Source organism: Phalacrocorax aristotelis, chromosome 4, assembly GCF_949628215.1.
Source record: "Phalacrocorax aristotelis chromosome 4, bGulAri2.1, whole genome shotgun sequence".
NCBI lineage: Eukaryota > Metazoa > Chordata > Aves > Suliformes > Phalacrocoracidae > Phalacrocorax > Phalacrocorax aristotelis.
The window spans coordinates 80,167,563-80,193,329 of NC_134279.1; the positions used below are offsets into that span (position 1 = coordinate 80,167,563).

General features: G+C 40.2%; 1 protein-coding gene across 2 annotated transcripts in view; it reads right to left on the bottom strand.

Annotated features, from left to right (window-relative positions):
• CTNNA2 (catenin alpha 2) overlaps positions 1–25,767 on the bottom strand; it is a 530,531-nt gene that overhangs the window by 385,933 nt on the left and 118,831 nt on the right. For both annotated transcript variants that reach the window (XM_075092184.1, XM_075092185.1), the window contains exons 4-6: positions 8,995–9,161; positions 5,035–5,154; positions 2,696–2,962 (exon numbers count right to left, since the gene is read on the bottom strand). In XM_075092184.1, the coding sequence (XP_074948285.1) occupies positions 2,696–2,962; positions 5,035–5,154; positions 8,995–9,161 (554 nt within the window). The remainder of the gene's footprint in view (positions 1–2,695; positions 2,963–5,034; positions 5,155–8,994; positions 9,162–25,767) is intronic.

Here is a 25,767-nt window from a genome sequence, read left to right on the forward strand (position 1 = left end):
TTTAAGTTAAAGGACAAAAAAATGGGGCATTAAATGCATACTTTTTAAATTCACCAACTTCAAACAGTACTTTAAAGTAGAAAATCAGATAAGCAAGAGTTTTGTGAACTCTCTTCCTTTCTACATACATTATCAAGGAGAAGCAAGAAACAACAACTCTTTCCAAAACTTTGCTGCTAATAACTCACAGGTGACTTCACAGAAGTCCCCTTTGTACAGAGTATGACAATTAACATGACACCTATTTAAACACAATAGCTCAAGTACTTAAAATAGGTAGAATAATTATTTATATTACGTGAGGCGATACTTTGATTGAGAGGGTATTCAGACAATTTACACTGTAGTTATTTAAAACGTTCAGCCACAGAATGCTGATTCTGAAATTTGAAGTAATGAAGGCTGAGAAGTGTTAAATATTATGGAAAAACCTGTAAACTTATTGATAATATAGAATTACTTTGTCATGTAATACAAGGTTCAGTATGCACTTCATACCACAGACAAGTTGATCTCAATCAATATGACTCAGACTGTAAAATAAATATACTGTAAAATTATTTTCACTAGAAAATATAAACTTCCTTTTCCCTGCTGAAGTAATATATTGCCAGCTAAAAATCAAACTTTTTTCTCCACCACCTTTTTACCTATGACATAGTTTCACTAGTCGGGTAATTCGTCTTGCTTTTTTGCTTGTAAAACACACAGGTAAATTCACAAACATCCCACTGTCGCAGCTATAAATCTCAGCTCTCCCTGGAGTTTAGGGAATGTCGGCTCTGTAGCAAGATTAGGTATGAATAAATCTCATTCAACAGCTAAGCAGTGAGGCAAAACAGGAAATATAGTTGGAAAGCAGATAAAGCAATAGTTTCCACCTTTGTATCCTTAGTAAGTCAGAGAAGAAAATTCTCATTTCATCTCTTAAAATTAGAGAAATTTCTCAGAAAAGACAGGCTCTTTTTCCACACGTAATTGTGAACAGACCGTGATAGTATGGCTATAATGCCTTACGTCCGCATTCATAATGCCTGCCACATCACAAAAAGTGGAAAAGACTTTACCTGAGGAGAAAAATGATGAAGAAATATTCTCGCAAAGAGGAGGGGGACAATATCAAATGTCTCGCATAGTCTTCACTGAATTTACTTTCACAATGCACAGCGACTCTCTTTGCATTGAACAGCAGCCTTTTCCAGAGAGCAGCAGTATCGTCAGCTGGTCACATGTTTGCTGTCACTGTCTGTCAAACCTCTGCTGTCCATAACACGCAGCGTCCCACACAAAAGCCAGAGTGACAATCAGACCAAACAGCGATGGCGTTCTCAGGACCTTACCAATAAGGGACCTGTGAGCTGAGAAGGCCCTGAAAACCGTGCAGAATTCCTTAAATCTTGACCCACGATAATTTTACAGGAAAACTATAGATCTAGAAATATATATATATATATAAAAAAAGGTCAGTGCAGTCGATGCAGGCAGTACCGTTTCATTTACTTGAAAAGCACGGTGGAACTGGAGTCAACCTCTGGGTCCTGCAGCGGTTCTGAACGGCTTTGCCCTCTGCTCGTCTCTTCCTACACCTATCCACACATCTTCTGCTGTCATGTTTGCACCTCTAACCCCATTTCCCTTTTACTATTATTTGTCTACTCGTTTCTGCCTTTTCACAACACCTTTCTTGATCCTGGAGCTTCCCTTGATCCTATAGTATTTACCCTTTCCACTACGGTACCAAAGCAGACCCGAGGACAGGACGCCAGAGACACAGAAGGCAAGCCCAGCCCGACACGGCATGAGATGAACCACCCGCACTACAGCTCCGCTTTCAGCCCTCAGTACAGCAGGGCTGAGTAGCTCCCGCAGGGGTATGCCAGATGCTTGTATCATAACGTGATGTATTAATCAAAGTGAAATGGACCCCATTCCCTAATTACAGTTTAAACAAACCTTTACCTAAAGTCAGAATGAAAGAGAAAAAACCATACTTTTAGATACTGTCTACAAGTATTTTTTTCTTCCCCACTTTTGAAAGAACAGTCCTCTAAGACAGGGACAAACCATAATATAAGACTGGCAATGAAAATATGAGTTAAACAACTAGCTGTTAGGAAAGTTGCCTAAGGAAAACTGTGGCTCTTTCTGGAATAGAGGCTGCAACACTTTGCCTGCAGCTGAAGTGACCAGTATCAACTATTTGAAAGATGCTTTTTCTGTATCTTTGATTAACATAATTTATGAGGAAGTTGAATATTAATGTTTCCAGGATGCTCAGCTCCATCACCGTCTTTATTTTACCGTCTTGACTTCCTGGCTTGCCAGACAAATATGATATTACCATTCAACAAAAGACAGATCTTGGTCGCAGAACTAAAATGCCAGATTAATCAGACTTTGCACCATTTAGAACTACGTAGCTAGACTTTTCAAGGACGCAAGAGGACTTCCTTCTCTTTATCGCAGCCGCTGCATATGAGTACAAATAGCTCCTTATAATTCAAGTCCATTAGCAGCAAACAACTATTCCTCATTAAAAATAACACAAATCAACGTCTGCACTTTACCTCTGCAGTCCGAGGAAATGGACCTGAATGAAAAGGAAAATTTGAGGCCTGTTCAAGACCCACTTAGTTAAAAGCACTGCAGATTTCATGGAGAAACATTTCATTTTCCATACACATGTGACACTTACGTCAAATTCATTTAGTGCAGCAGCAAGCTCTCCTATGCCAGTGTGCCCCTTGTTCTCATCGGTGGGGGAGGTGGCCTGGGCAGCGTTGGAGATACCAGCAATTGCTTCTTGTACTTGCTTGAAGACATAGTCTCTGTTGGCCCTAGTGGCTGCAACGTCAGGGTGACGGAGGAATGCCTGGGATGCAGTATACAACATCGTGGCATTCTTCTTCAGAGCACCTCGAGCTGCCGCCATTTCATCCCTGCAGTGAGGATCTTTCAGTTCCTATATAAAAACATGCAATTTTTATAGCTGTAAGTGAAAGTTTTCATGTCAGCATGTATTGTCTCTACAGCTGAAGTGTCTCTGAAATACCGTCCCGTGATTTTGCACAGATGGAATCGATGGCAGAATCTACCATAAATCACAGAAAGAAATCTCCCTCCTGTCCAAGCAAGTCCATTCCTTCAGCATAGCTAGAGCTGTTACATTCTGCTCACAATACCTTCTTCTCAAAGACTCTAAATGCTTCCCTTCTTCAAATACCCACAGAAAATTTATAATAACATCCAAAATTACTCTTCCTGATTGACTGGATTCGGTCTGCTGATTCCATACAGGCAATGCAAGTGCAATGCTCCTGTTGCAGTAAGCGCCGTGATTTTTAAGGACTATACCTACGTCCTTTATAAAATCACCATAAGGTAGACTTTTAAAAAAATCCGAAAATAAATTGATGAATATGTATTTAGTTCTTGAAGACCTGCTATATATACCCCTCATTATTTTTATCCTTTCCTTCACGTTTTGTTCTATTCCTTGTATCATTTAGTGTTTGTTTTAATGACATATACTTTCCTTTGTTTCCCTTGACAACAAGCATCAGACCCTGTACTGTAAGTTGCTGGAATAAGATGACCCTGTATTATTGTTATTTAATCCATTTATTTATTTATTTATAGGATATATCATACTGTCCACGAAAGCCTTTCAAATATCAGGTAAGGTAGCCGTAGCAATATTCATGAAGAGTAACAAAACATTATTACTTTTATTTTAAAACTACGAACAAAGAGGTCTGGAGAGCTTAGTTGTGTTCACGTATTGAATCTATGCCAAAAATCAGAAAAGAAGCCCGATATTCTGAATTTAAAGGTTCTACCCATTGACTGATTTCAACCACACACGACCGACAGGTAGCAGTTTTTTAAAAGAACTGAGCTCCTAAAAACTTTATCAGGCTACAAAACAGAAGAGATGAAAGGAGAATGTACAAACAGCTTAAGTAGTAAAGTTCTAATGATGGCAAGATTTTCCAGTTCTACGGAAAACCTTATTGGCATTATAAAAAGGTGCCATAAGAAGAAAATTTTAAAAGGTTCATAACGAAGATTTTCTTTTATCTTTTCATACCTCCAGTAAGAACTTAAGAGACATACCCCTTCATTAGCTGTCACTTTTTTTTCTTTTTCCCATATTTGTAGCTATGCTTGCACAAGGGAAGTGGCTGAAAACACAGAATACTACTGTCCACATTGGGACTAGATTTTATATTTTTAATTTATTTAATTTCACTAAAACTTGGAAAACACATTTCATGAAAAAATACAATAGCGATCAGAGGTAAACTGTGATTACTGTAAGGCAGAAAATAAAGAAGCAGAAGGATAAATAGGGAAAGCCAGCTTTCTGAATGTAGTGTGCTGTGCTGTACAAAGACTACGCCCCTAAACCGTTGGAGGTATTCAAAGACCATTGAAGTCGGAGAGACCTTGTACAACTCCGCAGTGACAGCACTGTCTGGACTCTTAAAAAAGAAAGTTATCTTTATTGCAAAGTTGTAGAATTGCAGACGTTGAATAAATTGTTATCGTGACTTTCTGGTCTTTTTTCCATCTGCCTCAGCAATGAATGAATTGAGGACTTGGGTTTTCTTAAGTCTCTGAAAATTAATAATGATGGTTTTAAACACGAAGTAGATTTCTGTTCTTCCTGAATTTGAGTTATACTAGAGACTACCAAAGAGCTCATGCTTTACCAGCTGCCACAGTGACCTCAAATCAGCATAGGTTAGAACTAAATGGGAATAATCATCAAATGAAAACTATCTTCAACCTCCTGAATCACTTCCCTTTTCACCCTTCACTCTGTTAATAATTGAAGCCACTTTGAAAATATGCTTAAAGAAATTGCATTTTTTTTAAAACTTCGTCACATTCAAAAAAATCGATGTGATCAAATTATAGGCCACGACACAGTAATCACTTATGTACATTTTAAACCAGACTTGGACATGAAATACAAGATCTTTGGAACGAAAACAAACTTTCTTAACCACTGTTTTAAAGTGTACTCACCTGTTGTCGCCTAGCAGCAACGTAGTTCAGTTTTACCATCTCTTTTCCAAATTCTTTAAAGCGATTCGCTAAATCTTGCTCATTTGTTGCATTTTTCACTGCTTCTAGTGCTTCCTCTACCTAGAACAGAATATATTAACTGTGTCAGCAGTTTAGTCTGGGTGCCCTCTTTGACCAAGTCTAGAACTATCCTACCCAATGCTCTTTATTATATGGACCCAATTTGGCTTTTACATCCATCGCTGTACAGGGGCTTTACGATAGCCCTGCTGACTTTGATCGGGTTTCTTATTAGAGAAGCTGTCTGATTGCCATTCTGCACTACCTTCCATTTACTGCGCTTTGGTATCACGTAAAGCTAATGTAAAGGGCATAAATACATGAATATCCCCACTTACATTTATTAGATTCAATGTTTAATATCTGCACGTTTTAAAACAAAATAGATTAATATGTTCTTAATGTTATTAATTCTGGACAAGAAATAACTTTTAAAAAGGAAACTCAAACCTGCAATTAAGACTTAAATTTACCCCAATACACCCAAAACACTGCATCTTTGTGAAATAAATGAAACAACAACAGATTGCACCCAGAATATATTTATCACCTCTCTCTTCTCAGCTCTCAGCTTTCCTTTTTCAATTACTTTAAAACTGAGAAAGGAATCTACCAAAGCAAGCATACCTTCAGTTACTCAGTCATCCTGTAGCTAACAGGCAAAGATATAAAACCAACAAGTTGATCTACCAAATCTACTGTAGAGCTTTACCTTATGTACAGCAGGAAAAAAAATACCTGAAGGGATGAAATGCTGTTTTCATACCATAAATAAAGGAAATTTTCTTGTGACTGAATGAAAATTCAAATCTGTATTTCTCTCCCTCACAAGATAAGAATGGAATTCCAAGCAAAAAGGCTGAGAAGTGAAAAGCTTCTATTCATCCTTCTTTCTAAAACCTATTGCTTCAATTCATGACAGTGTGTGGAAGCTTTCAACAACAGACAAATTTTCCCTTCAAAGAGAAACAGCAAATTCTGAGGGGGACACGCTCCCGTGCCGAAGCAGAGGTTTGCAGCTTACTCTCCAAACGCCACTGGGAACCCATAAATCCAGCAGTTGCCAGGGTCTAAAGAATTTAGAAAGGCACAATTCTGTGCAGAATCTGCCCTTTTATCATTTGTGTTGCTCTGTGTTTTCCCACCAGCCAGAGAGGATATTTTCATGTTGAGCTTTTACCTGCTTACTGGGGATTTACAACTTACAGGGCAGCAGAGTAGCAAACCCACCCATTTCTATTGGCAAAGTATAATCCAAGCACATAAATCCATAGCTGCTATGTTGGAAGTGTTATACTGAGAGTTGCAAGCTACGCCCCATTCAGAATCCCATTACCTCTTCTTTTACCCTTAAAAAGAACAGCAGTTTTTAAAGCTGAACTATTTGACTGCCTTAACCATTAACACAAATTACAAAAGCATCACTGTGTTAATTATTTTGGTCTTGCAGGATTCCTTGCAAAACGTGAGGGTCTGTCCTTCGTATCAGGATGCATTTATATTAAAAAATCTTAAGCTTTAATTTTTAACATGTTTGTAATGATGAGCACAGGCATAACAAACCGATACACGCTTTTGTAAGTCCTGCCAGCTCCCTGTTAAATAAAATTGCTAGAGAATTTATTACAGATTCCACTCCGACAATCGGATTTCAAAAGTTGTTGACCACAGTCTGTTGTGTCAGTCTGGGCTCAAGCCCATGAAACTTCAAAATGAAGAAACCGGTTATGAGAAGCATTTGAAAGGACGTGAGCACAAACCCTTTTTTAATTACCATTTATTCTACAAATTCATGTTGGAGCAAGGTCTCTGTCCTCAAAAACCCCACGACTTCCCTCAAGTGTACAGAAGCATTCCTCTGATTAACTAGCATGTCATTAATTACACTAGACTTCGAATTCTGTATGGGCAGGATCACATACTATATTAGTATATGCCATTTTATGAGCGTTACACAAGCTTGACTGCAGTAAGCACTCTTACTAATTTTAGTAATGCAAAAGAGAATCTGAAAGAAACGACCGAGTGTCCTTCCAGTAAGCATCTGCATATATTAGCTTAAAAGCGTTAATTAAAATGCACTATTTCCCATGAAGTCTTAAGCATAACTCACTCCTTTGACATGCTTTTGGTCAAAACTGATTACAGTGCATGTCAGTATAAATCAGGCTTCGTAACTTTGACATACAGAGTGATTTTAGTTTATTCATTTTATGGTTAACTTACACCAGTCTTTGAATGTTACCTTTGAGTCAATACAAGAGCTGTCCCTTCGTCAATTCTGTAAAATATAAACACTTTTTCTCCCTAGTAATTTCATTTTTATTAATCTAAAATCAGTATGCATCATAAAATGGTAAGATAAAAATATTTACACTGTCAATCCTCAGAAATAAATTAGCCTTTTTAACATGAAAAAAAAACAAACAAATTTAGGGTTTATAAGTTGAATTTTGCCAAAACCAACGAAAGACATCTGGCTTCTTGGAAACAGGATTCATAATAAGATCTAATAAATGCAGAGACTGCAAACCACATTGCCATACACTGCCCTTGCAAATCGAGGGTGCAAACTGCGTAAGTAAATACAGCCACTCCCAAAACAATATTAGACACTTGTGTTTTAAATAACAGAGTACACTGCTGTAACAGGAGGGAGGCACCTGAGATGTGAGAACAATATTTCTCATCGCCTATTAAAGACCTTGAATATGAATTTTAATCTTAACGTTTAGAAAAATCTATTGTTTATCATATTACGGTGTCAGGCTCACTAGCAACGGATTCCTTCAATTACAGTTGCATGGAGTATTATAGTAGGGAAAAATTAAAAGCATATTCGAGAGCGACAACGCTTACACTGCACATAATCAGAGCCACATGCTGACAATTACGAGAGCAGCACTCTGCTCATTACAGCAGAGCTCACTAGAATCTGTGCTGAAAAATCTGCCTTTTTCATTACGAAAACTGTTTTCAAACTATTTAGCTTATCTGCAGAGTTCGCAGGTTGAAGGGTGCTCATTGTTTTTCTAGAACATATTATTGTCGTACAGTTACACTATTAAAAAGACAAATAAAAAAAAAAGAAAATACTTTTTGGGCACTTGGTCAGTTATTAAAAAGAAGTAACTGTCCGCATCCTCTGCTAAATTCACACTTTCAGTGTGCAGGCTTTAAATATTCTGTATATGAATTTCTGCAAAGTTTTGGTTTATTTCAGAGGTTTTTGTTTATTTGTTTAGACAATAAAAGTGAAATGGTCCAATAACTATCAGAAAAAAAAATTACATTTCCCAGTTTCAGCTGCAAGGTTGTTTAATACTCCTGTATAAAATCGTGACTAGTGGCAGCCAAACTGAATACAAATTCACACTAAACTATCTGGCAATCTTTAATTCCTCTTTATTCTATTTTTCCTCTTTGATTACTGATTAGATGCTTTTCCTATTGTCTCACTCCAAATTAAAGATTCAATCTTTGGATACATCCAGAAGTCGCGCAGAGGATAAAAAAAGTAGAACAACTGTAGTACCTAAACTCTGCCACCAGATAGCAATACTTGACAGGTGCTGAGTTAGTGAGCCATCCACAACACAGGCCAGGCGAGTTAAGAAACGCATCTGTTCAGTTTGGAGAGCTGTTTAACAGCAGTACTAGTCTAGGCATTGAAGATATCTAATATTTACATTAAGTCTCTGACAATTAATTTCTGCAAAACTAGAAAATGAATAAGACTAATGCAGAAATGTGTTATCTCCTACTTCTTGTTCAGCACATTAAGAAACATCAGTGAAACAGAGTAAGAAATGTGAACACTGACATCCATTACTGATTTGTTCTCTGTTTTTCTACACCCAAAGCATGCAAAAAGAACACAGGATACTAAAAAACGCATACAATTTTCAGATGTGATAGAAGCCTCATGACATCAGCCATATCAGCCAGGATGAGTAAGCGAGTGACAGCAGAAAGCAAGGCTCGGGCAGCCCGCACCATGGTGCCCCGCTTCACTGAGGAGCAGGGGTCGTCAGCAAACTCCGAAGAGGCGATTCTCATTGTTTCTCCTAGAATTGAAAAAAAAAAAATTGTAATTAAAGATAAGTTTTACACTTGTACTTTTTTCTAGAAGGTATAAAAAACTTACTAAATAAACTAACTGCCGTTAGGCAAAAATTAGTGCCCTCCTTAGTGACTACTGAATTGTTCAGGAGAAATATTGGTTTTAAAACATAAGCAGCAACCACCTCCGTACTCTGTTTTTTTTCTTTATTCCCAAACTGTTCTTCTAGAGCAGTCACCTGTAACAAATAAAAAGGAAACCCAAACAGCAAGACAGACTGCTGAGCGCAACCAGCTCAACAGAAGCCAAACAGCAGTGTGTTACAGAAATACAGAACTCACCTGCACTGGTAGGGAGGACGGGACAGAGCTCCCCAACAGCATCATCCCAATTCCATCTCTCCACAATTCTGCCTTCACACTACATCGCTCCCCATCACTCCTGCTCCCCAGTCCTCGCCTTCTTGCTCAGATACTTACTCTGCTCTCCTCTACCTAAAAGAGCTATTTCACCTATTAAAGATTTTTTTTTTCCCCAATCACTTAATCATAGAGTCATTTAGGTTTGAAAAGACCTTTAAGATCATCAAGCCCAACCGTTAACCAACTTCTACCAAGTCCACCACTAAACCATGTCCCCAAACACCACATCTACACGTTTTAAAGACCTCCAAGGGTGGTGACTCAACTCATTCTCTATGCAGCCTGTCCCAGAGCTTGACAACCCTTTCGGTGAAGACATTTTCCCTCATCTCCAACCTAAACCTCCCCTGACGCAGCCTGAGGCCGTTCCCTCTCGTCCTGTCCCTGGTGACTTGGGAGCAGAGACCAACCCCCCCCTCACTCCAGCCCCTCTCAGGCAGCTGCAGAGAGCGAGAAGGGCTCCCCTCAGCCCCCTCTTCTCCAGGCTAAACCCCCCCAGCCCCCTCAGCCGCCCCCCAGCACACTCGTGCTCCAGACCCTTCCCCAGCCCCACTGCCCTTCTCTGGACACGCTCCAGCCCCTCCAGGGCCTTCTTGTCCCGAGGGGCCCAAACCTGAGCCCAGCATTCGAGGTGGGGCCTCCCCAGGGCCGAGCACAGGGGCCCCATCCCTGCCCGGCTCCAGCTGGCCACACCAGCGCTGACACAAGCCCGGGGGCTGGTGGCCTCCTTGGCCACCTGGGCACTGCTGGCTCATGCCCAGCCGGCTGTCAGCCAGGACCCCCAGGGCCTTCTCTGCCGGGCACTTCCCAGCCCCTCTGCCCCAGGGCTGCAGCGTTGCCTGGGGTTGGTGTGACCCAAGGGCAGGACCCGGCACTTGGCCTTGTTGAACCTCATAATTCCCTCTGTGACCATCACTGCTGTGATTTTACTGCCCAGTCTCCTCTACTCACTCTCCCTATTCACCATCCCAAACTGCCTGGATACCCCTATTGCTGCCTCTCCATGGACAAAGCAGAACACTCTTTTTTACAACAAATGAAACATGCTGGTGCCTAGACACATTATTCCTGTTTAATTCCAGCAAAAAGCATCTTACTCAACATGGTACTCAGTAACTAAATCAAGATGTTTAATTATGAACTTTATTTCTTTTTAGCAGATGAAAGTATCAAGAAAGAATAAACAGTACTTCATGCCCCCAGCACTGAAAGGGCTTGAGTTCTGCAGAGCTGAGATCTAATGGCTTTCAGCTACCGAAGGAGAGTGCTTTAAAATGAGTTAGACTAGGACTGCGCTGGAATACAGCAGCAAAAGGACAACATGGAGAAGCTGAAGGGAGTATCTGCTTGTAAAGAAGGGCAAGCCAGGGACAGCACAACGCGTTCAGAGAAGTAGGCAACATACCACCGGCAAAGACCTTGGTATCAGGAAGTGGGAACTTTTTTCCCCCCATACTTACAGTAAGGAATAAGTTGCATAACTGGGCATAAAAGATTTTTTTAAAATCATAACCACCTTTCAAAGAGTTCATAATCTAATTTAAGCCAACACAGAATATCAAGCTCAAGCAAAAAGGCAGATGTTACATTAAATTACACAGAAATGAGGTTAACATCACAAGGAGATCAGGTAAATTCTGCTATGTAAGAAAGACTTAGTGAATGAAAAATCAACGGCATGCCACTGGAAGTCAAGTAAACTAATAGTTTAATGCAGTGGTAATCAAAAAAGAATGGCACCTATCTTTTCCTTTCATACATGACTCACAGAAGACAGTGAAGGGACTTGTGCCATAGGATGTTTCTTTTTTGTAACCCCCTGAAAAGCAATACCGCACACAGACCTTACAGAAATGTAGAACATGGATCAGTCCATAATTTTCCAAAACAATACCGGATACATAAAGAATAGCTTTTTTCATGAATCACTGGGAAAACAGATTAATGCGTTTGTATTTCAAAAGCTACTTGCAAAATAACATGGTTCTAGATGTAGGAACAGAAACCTGGACCTGTCATTAAAAATAAAATCTAAATATTTATATTAATAGCTGCACGGTAAGCATTATCGTCACGTCAGAAGTGAAAGCCAGCTCACTCCTGATTGCGAGATCATCATCGTGGATGAATCAATAGAATATAAAAGCAAACATATAAAATGCTGAGGCCCCCCAAAAAACTGATTCAAAAGCGTTATTAGAATGTCTTTTAGTAAGCCACAATCTTAAAAACTGTTACAAACTCATAGAATGTTATCCTAAGCAACAGGGAAACCATGCGTCACTTGCCTTCGTCCTGGTAGGAAATGGGTGATTACACCACCTTACTTTAAAGTGTCAGCTGAAAATAATTACGTGAAAATGCATCGTCTTCCTTCACAATTCAAGAAATGGGAGAAAAATGATGCATTAAAAAACAGAAATTCAGAAACGTTATTATTAATGCAATCTATGAAAAAAACACTTGTGTATTTTAAAGACTTCAAAAGGCTATGGAAAACAAGCGAGTATGGAAACCTCCAAACCTGAATCCTGGGTGCTCCCTCTCTCCACAGCCAGAAGCAACTTGGCTGTACAGGCTGAGGAGCCTCGCTCAGAGCCAGTTCTAGTTAGGTTAGACTGCGCCACGCTGATGACTCAAGATCCGAGCTTGTGTAGCAGCATAGGGCTGCCCTGCTGTTACGCAGCTTTAGTAACTTCAGACCACCCTGGGATTCTCCCAAATGCATTGTGTTCTGCTCTGTGGGCTTGTTAAAAGTGTTTCAAACTAACCAGCCTAGCTATGGAACACAACCCCATCGATATATTACCTGGAATTATATTGTGGCTGTGCCAAGCAAAGCCTCATTTTTAAGATGATCCACTGACTTCGCTTTCTGTGTACTGTTATCCTTTCCTGAAAGCAAGCTCCATATCCACATTGCTTTTTTCAAAATTCAGCATTTTCTAAGTGCATCATAAACTTTCAGCAGTTTCTCTACTTAAGTTTGGTCATTACGACCTTCTTTTCAAATCACAGTTTTATTAATTCATATAATAAAAGTTTATTCCTACACAGCTGAATTAATAGTTTTACGTTAACTTTCACCTATCTTGCTACTCTACTGCCTGAAAACCCACTCCATCGTACTTTCTCCATGACGCTTTCAATCAGAGAGAAATAGAACGTGCTTTGCCTTGTCAGGGCTACGCGTGTGACGCCCGACCAGCCAGCGGCACAGACAAGGGTGAATTGCACCTGCCTTCTCTTGGTGTGAACGCAAGTCTCAGTTTTTATTTTGTTTTCTTTTTTTTTTTCCTCCAGTTGCTGATTTTTTAATTACGTTTACGTTCTTTTCAATAGCTTGAAACTGGACAATAATTTAAATACATGAGGAGTTACAATCAGATCAATAATTCTGCAAGCCTCATTCCCTTAGGAATTCAGGCTGGAAGAGGAGCAAACACCATTTCAAATGAGATTTTATATTAACCTTAAAAAAAATCTAAAAACCCTGTTTGTCTCCAGTGTAGAAGCTCAGAAAGAAAGTACTTTTACTATGAAATCATAGCATATTTACATTGCTTGTAAGACCATTATAACCACATCCAAAAAATATCCCAGATGGCATAACTTCCCATAAGACGATGCAAATACTGCATCACATCTTCCGAGTGACTTAAGACAGCCACAGTGAACAACTCCCACCAGAACTCTTTTCTTTATTATAATACCATTAGAACTGGGTGTTCTTATTGTATTTTGTGTGCAGTGTATCTTGGATGATAAGCTGATAAAACATAATTTCAGTAGAAAAATTCAACCGGATCATTTCTAAGGCTGCACGCTTTTCTTAGATTTCTGTAAGGTTGCCAAAACTCTCAAAGGATTTAAAAGAAAAGGAACGATCATTGTCAGGTGAAAAGAAAACAAAACAAAATTCTAAACATACTCATCGTTGCAGAGTCAAAGTTCTAGGTGCCTGGTCTCTGCAGGGAAACAAGGTTTCTGTGGAGAAGGACCACAGTTTGCTGTATCCATGTTCCCATGCATTTTGACAGAATCCCAGAGTGGTGGGGGTTGGAAGGGCCCTCCGGAGCTCATCCCGTCCCACCCCCTGCTGGAGCAGGCACCCCCAGAGCAGGGGCACAGGGCCGCGTCCAGGCGGGGGGTGAATGTCTCCAGGGAAGGGACCCCACAGCCTCTCTGGGCAGCCTGTGCCCCTGCTCTGGCACCCGCACAGGGAAGGGGTTTGTCCTCATGTTCAGGTGGAACTTCCCGTGTTCCAGCTTGTGCCCGTGGCCCCTTGGCCTGGCGTTGGGCACCGCTGAAAAGAGCCCGGCCCATCCTCCTGACACCCACCCTTCAGATATTTATAGGCATTGATGAGATCCCCCCTCAGCCTTCTCTTCTCCAGGCTGAACAGACCCAGGTCTCTCAGCCTTTCCTCACAAGGGAGATGCTCCAGCCCCTGATCCCCCTGGCAGCTCTGCGCTGGACTCTCTCCAGCAGTTCCCTGCCCTTCTTGAACTGGGGTGCCCAGACCTGGACGCAGCACCCCAGATGTGGCCTCACTGGGGCAGAGCAGAGGGGGAGGAGAACCTCCCTCGCCCTGCTGGCCACACGCCTTTTCATGCACCCCAGGACACCGCTGGCCTCCTTGGCCCCAAGGGCCCGGTGCTGGCTCAGGGTCACCTCGCTGCCCCCCAGCACTGCCAGGTGTGCCCAAATCACAGAAACTAGGAGCAAGGAACTCTGAGGCCACAGAGTTTTTCCTGACACATACTTTAAATCAGTTACCGGAAAAATTTATTACTAACTCTTGGCTGAGAGTGGGCTAAAAAAATGGGATTGAAGTCTCCACAAATCTTGTTTATTATTATTATTTTTGAGTCAGTGACTCAAATTATTCCATGTCAAAGGAGAGGCTGAGAGCGATCACAGAATAGCTGAGAGTCTAGCATGTGGGCAAGGGTTAGATTTGAATTTCCTCACCTGGGAACTTGATCCAAAACGTCGACAACTGGATTCACCTAATCAGTGCAACAACTGGGAAGGCATCATCTTCCCTTCGACTGTTTTTTAAAGGAAACCAGCTAACACAGCTTTACGTAGAAAGTTTGATCCAACATGCACTCCTAGAGCATATCTAGCTGATGGAACCCAAGGGGACACATGCAATGGTATGAAAAGCCCAGCATGGCTTTTCCTTATTTAAGCTCTAAGTTGGATTCAGATGAGATGGAAGCGATTCTGAGCATCCAGCAACAAAGCTTTTGTATGTGACAGTATGTGAACTTCAGGTATATCCAAGACGAGATGAAATAGCAGCAAAAGCAAGCTCTGGATTTTGGAACCAGGTGCCTACAAGCTATTTAACTTCCATTTTGGTACTGAAGACATTTTACAGTTTTCTGCCAAATTACCAGTCCGTAGCTTCAGACAAATATTAACAGTGAACTATGAAAGATGGAAATAATGCTCAGTAATTGGCTGGTGGCACTAGGAGAGCAAGCAGGAAAATTATCATCTTAGGCTTGACTACCCAAGGAGATACAACTAGCAAATATATTTGAAAGTCAACACTGGTGGACAGAGGGAAAATACATGGAGGGTCAAAACAACAGTTTAAAAAGTTTGGATTAGTTATTTAACCTTAGAAAGCTGAAGTTAGGTGAAATAGATCTTCTCCAAAATAATTAAGCAGAAAGTGTTAAATAGACATAAACAAATAACCAAATCAAAAGAGTATTAATATTAAAGTTCGTAGCAGGTTGTTTAAATCTTACAAAGAACTCATAGTTCACAATTTAAAATATAATAACCATGAAAGCCAGCTGTTACTGGGGAGGAAGGATTGTCTATCTCAGTGCCAGTTAACATATTTTTATTCTTGTACAGTGATAGTATCAAACTGCTCTTATGCCACAGGTAATGCGGAGCTACAGTTAGTCATATTATTTTGCAGAAAACCCTTTTTACCTGGAAAAAGCCAACCCTGCGCTCAGCTCTCCATTTCTTTCCAAATCCATTTCAAGCTATTCTATAATCTATAGTAAATTACTTTCTGTGAAAAGTAGGTCAGCACAAGAAACACAGACATCTTGAGTCATCAGGTCTGCTTCCTTGCCACTGCAGACAGTCATGTCATAACATAATTAATAATAATCTTAATGTGATAATAACTACAGTCATAAACTTATCAAGCTTCCATCTTAGAAACAGCTCAGGCGTTTAACCCCAATTAATCCTACTGGAAGTTGGAAACTCATTCTAAAGTGAACACCAGAATCTGACAGGTTTTTTTTCATTAGAGACACTTTAATTCCATACTGACTGTATTTGTAGATAATTTATAGCCATATCTTCTCATGCCCCATTTGTCCTTCCTTCAGTTTAAGTAAGTATTCTTCTTCCATTGTTTCCTATTGTTCCTTTTTCACTTCACGCACTTTTGGGATGAGCCATGACAGATGGCAGTACTTCAGTCTCCTCTTACTGCATAGAATATCCATTCCTATAACCATTTCAGCAGCCCTAGGAAATAATTATGTTCCTGGAATACATGTGATAAGAACTGCCGTTTTCTTGGAGGTATCAAGTGCAGCTACAAATAATTCTTCACCTGATACCTTGCAGGATCCACACACCCTTTTTATTAGACACAGAGTGTCTGCCATTTTCTCACTAAGACCCACGTACCAAATTCTTTGGCACATTGCTTTGAGAAAAAAGCATGCATTTGGTTTACATTTTGTAAATTGAGAGTCTTAGTGGGGTTAGGAAGTGGTTTAAAAAATCTAGAACATTAAATGAAGAAAGCCCCTATCAGCCACATCAAGAAAAGTTCATCATAAAAAGACAACAAATAAGCCAAACCAAAAAAGAAAACAATGACCACCACCCACAAAAAAAACCCTCTCAAAACTGAAATCCAGGTTAGTTACTGAATTCTGTTATTACTGGTAGAACTGCAGCTGGTGTGACATTAGGACTCATAGCTGGACAACATTTCATGTGCTTAGATCCATTCTGCACGGGGATGAAAGGTTTTCTTTCTTTTAGAATCCTCTTTTTGCCTACTGCAGCCCAGGATACCATTGGCCTTCTTGGCAGTATCGCCGCAGGTCGAGGGAGGGGGTCCTTCCCCTCTACTCAGCACAGGCGAAGCCACCCCTGGAGCGCCGTGTCCTGTGGGCTCCCCATTACAGGACAGACTCGGACATACTGGAGAAAGTCCAACGAAGGGCCAAGAAGATGATGAAGGGACTGGAGCACCTCTGCTATGAGGAAAGGCTGAGAGGGCTGGGACTGCTCAGCCTTGAGAAGAGAAGGCTCAGGGGGCTCTTATGAATGTATACAAATAACCAAAGGGAGGGTGAAGAGAGGATGGAGCCAGGCCCTTTCCAGCAGTACCCAGTGACAGGACAAGGGGCCATGGGCACAAACTGAAGCACAGGAGGGTCCCTCTGAACATCAGGAAACACTTTTTGACTGTGAGGGTGACTGAGCACTGGCACAGGTTGCCTTGAGAGGTTGTAAAGTCTCCCTCCTTGCAGACATTCAAAGCCATCTGGGGACAGTCCTGGGCAACCAGCTTTGGTGGCCCTGGTTGGGCAGGATGATTACACCAGATGACTTCCAGAGGTCCCCTCCAACCTCAACCATTCTATGACTCTGTGAATCTGATAACAGCCACACAACAAGCCCCTTGCCTGCACCAGATGATGTGTCCAAAGTTATTATTTATGTTCTGGGATCTCATCAGCTTGAGGGGGTTCAAACCTACAGCTACCGTCTCCCAACATCACTATCAAATCACTTAGCTTCCTCTGACAGGATTTAACTGGGGGACCTGCTCTGTCTATCCTTCCTTGAGGGGTAATGCAAGATTAGATTTAGTCATACTCAGTCACTTTGTCCTAACAAAGAGCAGCTACAAATGGAGTCTTTTAGACCTGTTTCTCAAAAAAACCTCTTTTCCCTTAGATTTTCAAAATAAGATATCATTTCATTTTGGATATTAAATTCAGGCACTCATATAGGAGCAGTTAAAGACATCTTTACACGCATTGAACCAGAATCACACACACATACAAGTCACCCAGTAATCTGTGTAAGGTAATTCAAGCACTACAGGCTTAACTTCTGCAAAAAGCTACCGACCGACGATTGCAAAGGTCGCCAAAATTCTGAATGATTCAGCATAACCCAAATCCTGAACATCCTGAAAAACAAAAGTCAAAAAGGCAAAAGGAAGGCACAGTCCGCTGCATGTCTCATGCCGAATCCTATTCAAATTCCTACTTCTTGTCATTAAATTCTTAAACTAGAATAAGGCCCAAAAAAACTGGAAAGGTGTTAAGTGATTCCAACATATTGAAAGTGAAAATCAACCTGAAGGGGGGGGGCGGAAATCAGAAAAACAGATGAAGTGAACAAATCTACACTTTTTTTCCTATAATTTAAATATTTATATATACATGTTCAAAACCTATAGGCAAATACACATATCCAATCAGAATTTTTTTTATTTTCTGAATATATTTTCAGAAACCACTAGGTTGACTGCTTCCTATTTTTTACTGAAAATGAATTATTTTTATTATACCAATAGCTAGGGAAAGTGTTGATAAACAACAGAAATGTGTAAATATTTCACGATGTTCTTAGATACACATACAAAAATATATGTACATATCTATGCATGTATATCAAAGAGAAACTGAAGGATGATTACATGATATTTTTCAAAAAATAAAAAGCCTGCAAGTGTAACTGACAAAAACCAACCATGCTGTTTTCACAAATACGGCCTTTCATATGATTTAATTTACAAACAAATATTCTGGTTAAAAACCTGTAAAAAAATATCAGTATGGCCATATTAAATGGAGTAACAGATTAATAATATTTACAAAAATAATGAGGCTAAATAACCAGTTTTTCCTGGTAAGACTTGCCTGTGGGAACCCCAGGCCCCTGGAAGCAGTGGGAAAGAAGGCAGGCGGGCTTACCCTCAGTTAGGGAACATTTAAATAGACTGGGCGTGCCTAAGCCCATAAACCCTGACGGAGCGCGCCCACAGATGCCAAGGAAGCTGCCCCTGTTCTCTTTCAATTATCTCTGAAACATCACGATGATCGTTTGGGGTAGTTTCCTGAAGACAAGAAGAAAGCAAATGTAATCCTTTCTTTGAGAAGGGCAAGAAAGTGGATCTGGAGAGCTACAGGCCAGTGACCCTTACCACGATCCCCGTAAGAGATGGAGCAAGTACTCCTGGAAGCCATTTCCAAATTTATGATGGAAAGGAAGGTGACTGGGAACAGTCAGCATGAATTTAGGACGGGGAAGCCATGCCCAATCAATCTGATAGCCTTCTACAGTGAGATGACAAGGGGAATCATGGGATGGTGTGGGTTGCAAGGGACCTTTAAAGACCATCTAGTCCAACTCCCATGCCATGAGCAGGGACATCCTTCACTAGATCAGGCTGCTCAAAGCCCTGTGCAACCTGACCTTGAACACAAGGAGAGCAGGGAATGCTGCTTATCTTGACTTTATTAAGACTTTTCACACTATCTCCCGGAACATATTCATAGGGAAACTGATGAAGTGTGAGCTTGCTAAGTGGATAGTGAGGTGCATTGAAAATTGGCCGAACTGCTGGTCTCACAGGGTTGTGATCAGTGGCATGAAGTCCAGCTGGAGGCAGGTCACCCGTGGAGTATTCCATGGGTCAATACTGGAGCCAAGACTGCTTAACCTTTTCATAATGACCTAGATGATGGGACAGAGAGCAAGTTTGCCGATGATACAAAGCTGGGAGGGGGGGTTTGATACACCAGATGGTTGTGCTGCCATTCAGAGGGATCTCAATACCCCAGAGAAATGGGAAAACATAAACTTAATGAGGCTCAATAATGGGAAATGCGAAGTGCTGAGACTGTGCAGGAGCAACCCCAGGCATCAGCACATGCTGAGGACCAAACAAGCTGGAAGGCAGCTCTGCGGACGAGGCCCCGAGGATCCTGGTGGATAACATGAACATGAACCAGCAATGCACCCTTACGGCAAAGGTCAACAGCATCCTGGGCTGCAGAAGGAACGGTGTTGCCAGCAAGGTCAAGAAGGTGATCCTCCCCTCTCCAGAACAGGTGAGACCACACCTGGAGTGCTGTGTCCAGTTCCGGGTTCCCCAGTACAAGACAGATATGGGCGTACATAAAAACCAGGGCTTTAATCCTTTTCTCATGGATGCTGACTTGTTAGTAGAACAAACAAAACCAAACCCTTCAGGATGCAAAGATCTGCAATTTTATCCCCTTTGGACTTGTCTAGAAACTCACCAAATAGAGTAGGACCTCTTGCTGTCCACTCCTGTATACTTGTCAACTGCCAAGTTTCTGATTCAGGAATAATGGACTAAATCTGGTCTTTGATGGTTGTTTTTTCACTCTCTATAGTCCTCCTACCTTAATAATCATAATGATTATTCACCCTGTATCTTAAAATACTTCTTTTACAGTACTTACTTTAAAATCCATTCTCCATAACTGAAAATAGTTCATTTCAGTAGTAACCTCTATTTGATATTGTATAATCATTGGTTAAAATTTGGGAAGTAATTTGCAGAGTATTTTCATACTGAAGAATGCTGTATACTTACTAAATAGAAATATGCATTAAAAATGCTATTCCCAAAGCTTCACATGAATGGCTGTTAAATCTTCATCTCCCCTTCCCTAATACTTTTGTTCTAAATCTTCACTACTATGTCCCCTAAACTCATTTCCCCTTTCACTTGCAGTGGGATTTCATTCTCTGTCTGTGGAAGAATGACCACTGTTCTCATCGTATTAATAGATTTCAAGGCCAGGAAAGGCCATATATGATCTAGGCTGATCTTTTCCCATTACATTTCAGCTACTAGAGCTGTGTCTCTCTGGAATTGATTATACAGACAATCTAGTTCACTTAAATATGACTCACTTTACATTTGACATTTAGATTAAGTGATGGAAGATGAATCAGTATGTATTTTAAAGCACAATGGATATCCCTAAAGCCAGTACATATTTCACATTCAATATTCTCATTTAGATCCAATAGCACACCATCTCATCCACTTCATAGACTGTAAAAATGTGTAATTTTAATTAACCCAACTACTTCTTTCCTAAGGGATAGTAAAATACCAAGAACACAGAACTCTAAGATATTTAGCCACATATCTGTGACAATCTAAAACAATTATTTCACAAATGTAACATTTTAGAAAGAACTTTTCTATTTAATAGATTAATAGTGCATTTGAAACATCACTGATTCATTTCAGTAAAATAAAACATTAATTAAATTTCTTTTCAAAAGTAAATGGTTTCGGTTGTGAGAATACATTATCATTTCTAATCCCTGTCTATCTGAAGCTCTCAGCTACTCTGCAGTTTAACATCCTTCAGGAAAAAACTAAACAACTAATTAGCCTTCACTGAACTGGAGAGTTCATGAACATCAACGTGAACACTTTGTGGCTGGTGCTAGGGACCATGAAACACACTGGACCTCTTAAGATATCAATAAACACAGAAGCAAATTTAAGAATTCAAACTCAACTGAATTATAATGTGGCCTTATTTGTACCCTGGCAAAAGTCATGCAGCTCAACTTCAGTGTTCTATGGAAGGCAAGGAAAATGTCTATTTTTATCTCAAAGTAGCATCTGTGTTGGCAAATTGGCTCTCTCCTTGCTTTGTTCCAGTGCCCTGAGAAACCTGATTGTCCGAGGCTATTTTGTTCTCACACTGCAGCCGGGAGGGAACCCAATAATGTCTCTCCCAAGGAAACCTGGGTGTGCTTGTCTGGGTAGTTCAGATACTGAAAGTGGCAGGGCTGTCTTTCAACAATCTGTACAAAGCAGAACAGATTTCTGCCATGCAGCAAGACACCGGGGTGCGTGATTCAGCACTGCAGGAAGCGAGTAGTTTTTCCATAACTTCTATGTTTATCCTAAAAATTTGAGATTTCTAATGAAATATAAGAAGTGTTTCCTTCTTTACCAGGTAGCTGCAAAACTGAGACAAGAAGCACAGTCAAAACCAGTAGAATATTTCACCACGTAAACAAGACAAAACTGTTCACATAACTACAGTGGCAACTGCTAGGCAAAGCTGCCATCTTTTTGGTGAACGGTGTATATTAAATTAATTAAAATAATTTTTGTAAAACAGGACTAAAATGAATGTAACTGACAAAGAAAAATTTCTATGAGTCCTGGCAATTAAAGCCTTGAATTTGATCATTTGATGGGTTTCTGCATAACAATTTATGAATTGTAAAGAGAATTATGATTAATAAATTTGAGTGAAATGTTACGAGGTATAGAAAGGAACAGCATCTGAAAAGCGCACCCAGCTTTCTAACAGGCATAGAAAGGAAATTTAAGAAAATTACTGTGGCATTCTCCATTAGGCATCCATCACTCTGGATATTACTTTCATTCTGGGGCTCGAAGAGGCTTACAAATACTGTATAGCCAAGCAAGTTAGTGGGTAGATTATATCTATGCCCCAGGCACTGTGAACTAAGTTCAAAAACATAAATCAGCTACATCATCCACTATTATCACATAAAAAGAGTTGCCCAGTGAAAAGTTTAGTTGAAACTGATAATTTTTTGAGATAAGCTTCAGAGTTTCAAAGGGTTGATATTTTCCAGCAAGCCATATTTTCTTAATAAAATTTATCAAAAATTCCCAACGAGCTCTGAGAACGGAAGGAGCAGCAAGTTACTAATGTCAGCTGACGGGGAGCACTGTGAGGAGGTGGGTAGGTTTGATGATGAGATTGATCAGCCTAGTGCATTGACCAGCTCACTAGATGTTTTAAGGGGTCAGTTTTGTATCCCTGCTAATTTATGCTTTTCCTTATACTTAGTTCCTATCTGAGAATGACTTGACAGAAGCAGTAAGAGAAGCCGGGAGCACTTGGCTCTGAACGGAGCACGTTTCCAAGCACACAGTAGCCTAGGGATTAATATAGCAAGAGGTGTTGCTGCCTGCCAATTGCCCAGCTTTCTGATGAGCCTGAGATACAGGAAATGGGCAGATTATGAAAATGATAGAGGCATACAGCATTTTCTTAACATCATTATTAAAAATCTGGGGAACAAGCATGCCTAAAAGTGAAAAAAAAAAAGCCTTTCTGCAACACCCCGGCTGGGATTAAGAGAACAGGCATGCTAACGTTGGACAATTTCGGGTTTTGTGGTCAAGAAAAATAACAGGGAAAATTTAAATACAAAAATTGAAAAAGACACTCCAGTATGAGACAGCATGAGAAAGGAGAAGAGCAGACCAATGAAAGCCACCAGGACAGGGAAAGTCTATGGCATAGGCTTACAATAAGAAAAGATAAGAGAAAGAACACAACAAAGAATACAAAAGGAGAGCACTTGCAGGTTTACATAGAGCAAGAGCTAGAAGGCACAATAGCACTTTTAAAAAATCAAGTTATTTCATTTCTACTATCTGTTCACATAATCTGCACGCATTATTTATGGTAACCTATATTTGGGACCCAATGCAGTTATTTTTACACCATAAAAGAACTTGTCAAGGATCTCTGAAATCATAACCAAAGCATCAATCTACAAGAAAACTAAGCCTGTCTTTCCAAAATTAGAAATTACATTTAAAAAATAATTCTCACAGACTATAATGATCTTTCACCTAAGCTTGACTTGGAAGCATTTTAATATGCTCGCACTTGATTGCTCCTTTCAATGGGAATTCTATATCATACAGGTGTTAATACAACGTAGCCCCACGTATATACATGATGAATGAGTATTCCCAAACTGGAGGAGCTTCTGTGCAGAGAGATAAAGAGATACCTGACCTTCATACTGTGAAATTACACTCTGGTGCAGGGATCAAAACACAAAGCTGATCTAGGGACCACCACCAACACATAGAAAGACCAACCGAATCATAGAATCATGTCATGACTTGGGTTGGGAGGGGCCTTTAGAGGCCATCCAGTCCAGCCCCATCTGCAGTGAGCAGGGACACCCCCAACCAGATCAGGTCGCTCAGAGCCCCGTCCAGCCTGGCCTTGGGTGTTCCCAGGGATGGGGCATCGACCACCTCTCAGGGCAACCTGGGCCAGGGTTTCACCACCCTCATCATAAAACATTTCATCCTTAAATCCAGTCTAAATTAGTATGTTTTGTATAATAAAAAGTTAATAAACAATACATGATGATTGTTAGATTTTCACCGAGAACAGAAAGAAACCAATCATCAGTGAGAGCTGCAGTGCAGGTGTCACAGCAGAAGCATATTAAGAAACACGAGAGGTGTAAAAGCTGTGCTTAACTACCAGGAAACGCATCTATTCAATGCGTTTGTCATTGAATAGCAGATCTATTAGTCCATACAGATTTCTGTGCTAGCTTAGCTAGAGGATCTCTGCTCCTTAAACTAGCACGTATAGAACTAATCAAGTATTTCACGGAATTTAAAAACAAACAAACAAACAAACAAAACCAATCACACATCTTTGGTTTTGACTGAGGCAAAGGCAGAAAAAGGGGATTGGATTAGTCAGGAAATTCATAGCCAAAGTGCAGAACAAAAAGGGAAATGGGAAAAGGAAAGTGGAAATAAAGACAAACGAAGAAAGAAAATAAAAAAATTTGTCCTACCATGGAACCTTAAGGTACCCTTTGGACAGAAAATCACTTTGGCCCATTTTTAGCTCTAAGTACTGTGTATGATCCTTGCACTCAGCCAGATCAAGTTGTATGCAGGAACACGGGACTGGAAGCGTGCCTAGATCATCATGTCTACCCACTTGCTTCCACCTGCGATCACAGAATACAGTCTTCCAGAATTCATCATAAACAGCCAGATTTATTCTACTACTCCCTCACCACCTTCTGCCTCTGTTACTGCTATGTCTGGGTTATTCCAGAACCTCATTCCTCTGACTTTGAAACTTTCTTTTAATTTCCTAGTATATAGTACTCATGAGGAATTTATACCGTTTTTTGTTTGTTTGTCTCAATCTTATACTATAAATTCAACACAATTTCTGCCATGCCCACGTACCTATAAAGGACAGTCCTAATGCTCAAACAGCAATTTTTCCTATTAGCTCTACAGACTCAGAACAAACAGAAAGAGGGCTTTTCTGCACGGAAAGTGTCCTCAGATGTAGAAGCAATAGGGAAGGAGCACAATACAAGACAAATGAGGGGAGAAAACGGAAACTGCTTCAGCCAGTTGGAAATACAGGAAGACTAACTGAACGGTAGCTTAATTCAGGCATGTGTTTGTGGACAACCATATCTAGCAAGTTAGCCATAAAATAATGGCAAGATCAAAGTAATAAAATTAAGAGTGATTTAAAACAAGAAGGCCCAGAAGAAACAGATGAAAGGAAAATAGGGTTGACATATTTTTGTGACAAAAAGTAACATATGTTTCGTCAAATAGTGTAGAGATCACACAATAACATAAACAGAGCATTATAAACAGATTTATCTGCAATTAAAACACATGACAAAAAGCCAAGCCTAGCTGAGAGTCAAATTTTAACAATTATGCATGAATGAGATCTGCAAATATCACAAATCAAATCAATGGGGAGTCTAGACTTTTATTTTTACTAGTTATAAAAATAATTCTAAATTGCGTAGGCACTATAGAACAGTCTCCTTTTCCAGTTCTCCTACATAAACAGCAGCCATAGGATCTTGCAGACCAGAAGTTTAAAAAGTATTTGTCTCTGATAAAGGGACTAAGCCCAAGAGAAAATGCGATAGCTGTCAATCAGAATACTATAATTTGACACTTCTCAGCAGAAAGCAGCGCATGTTATTTGATTAGAATATTTATATATTCCCTCACTGTATAATGTATTACTCAGAATACTGGCCTTTGTAATATGTGAAAAGCATACTCCAGGCGTGTTCAAAATGGCAAATGGAAAGGCAATAAATTAAAGCCTTTCACACATTGACTAAGCACATTTTAGGATTCAGACATGAAGGAGCATATTTCAGATTTCATGCTGTCATTTTTATTGCTTCTCTCATTGACTACCACTTTATGAAACCATATCCAAAATTAAAGCCTCATCTGTATGGGAGAACGATGTTCCTTCACAACTGCTTTTACAGTTGGGTGACGGCCATGGAAAATGT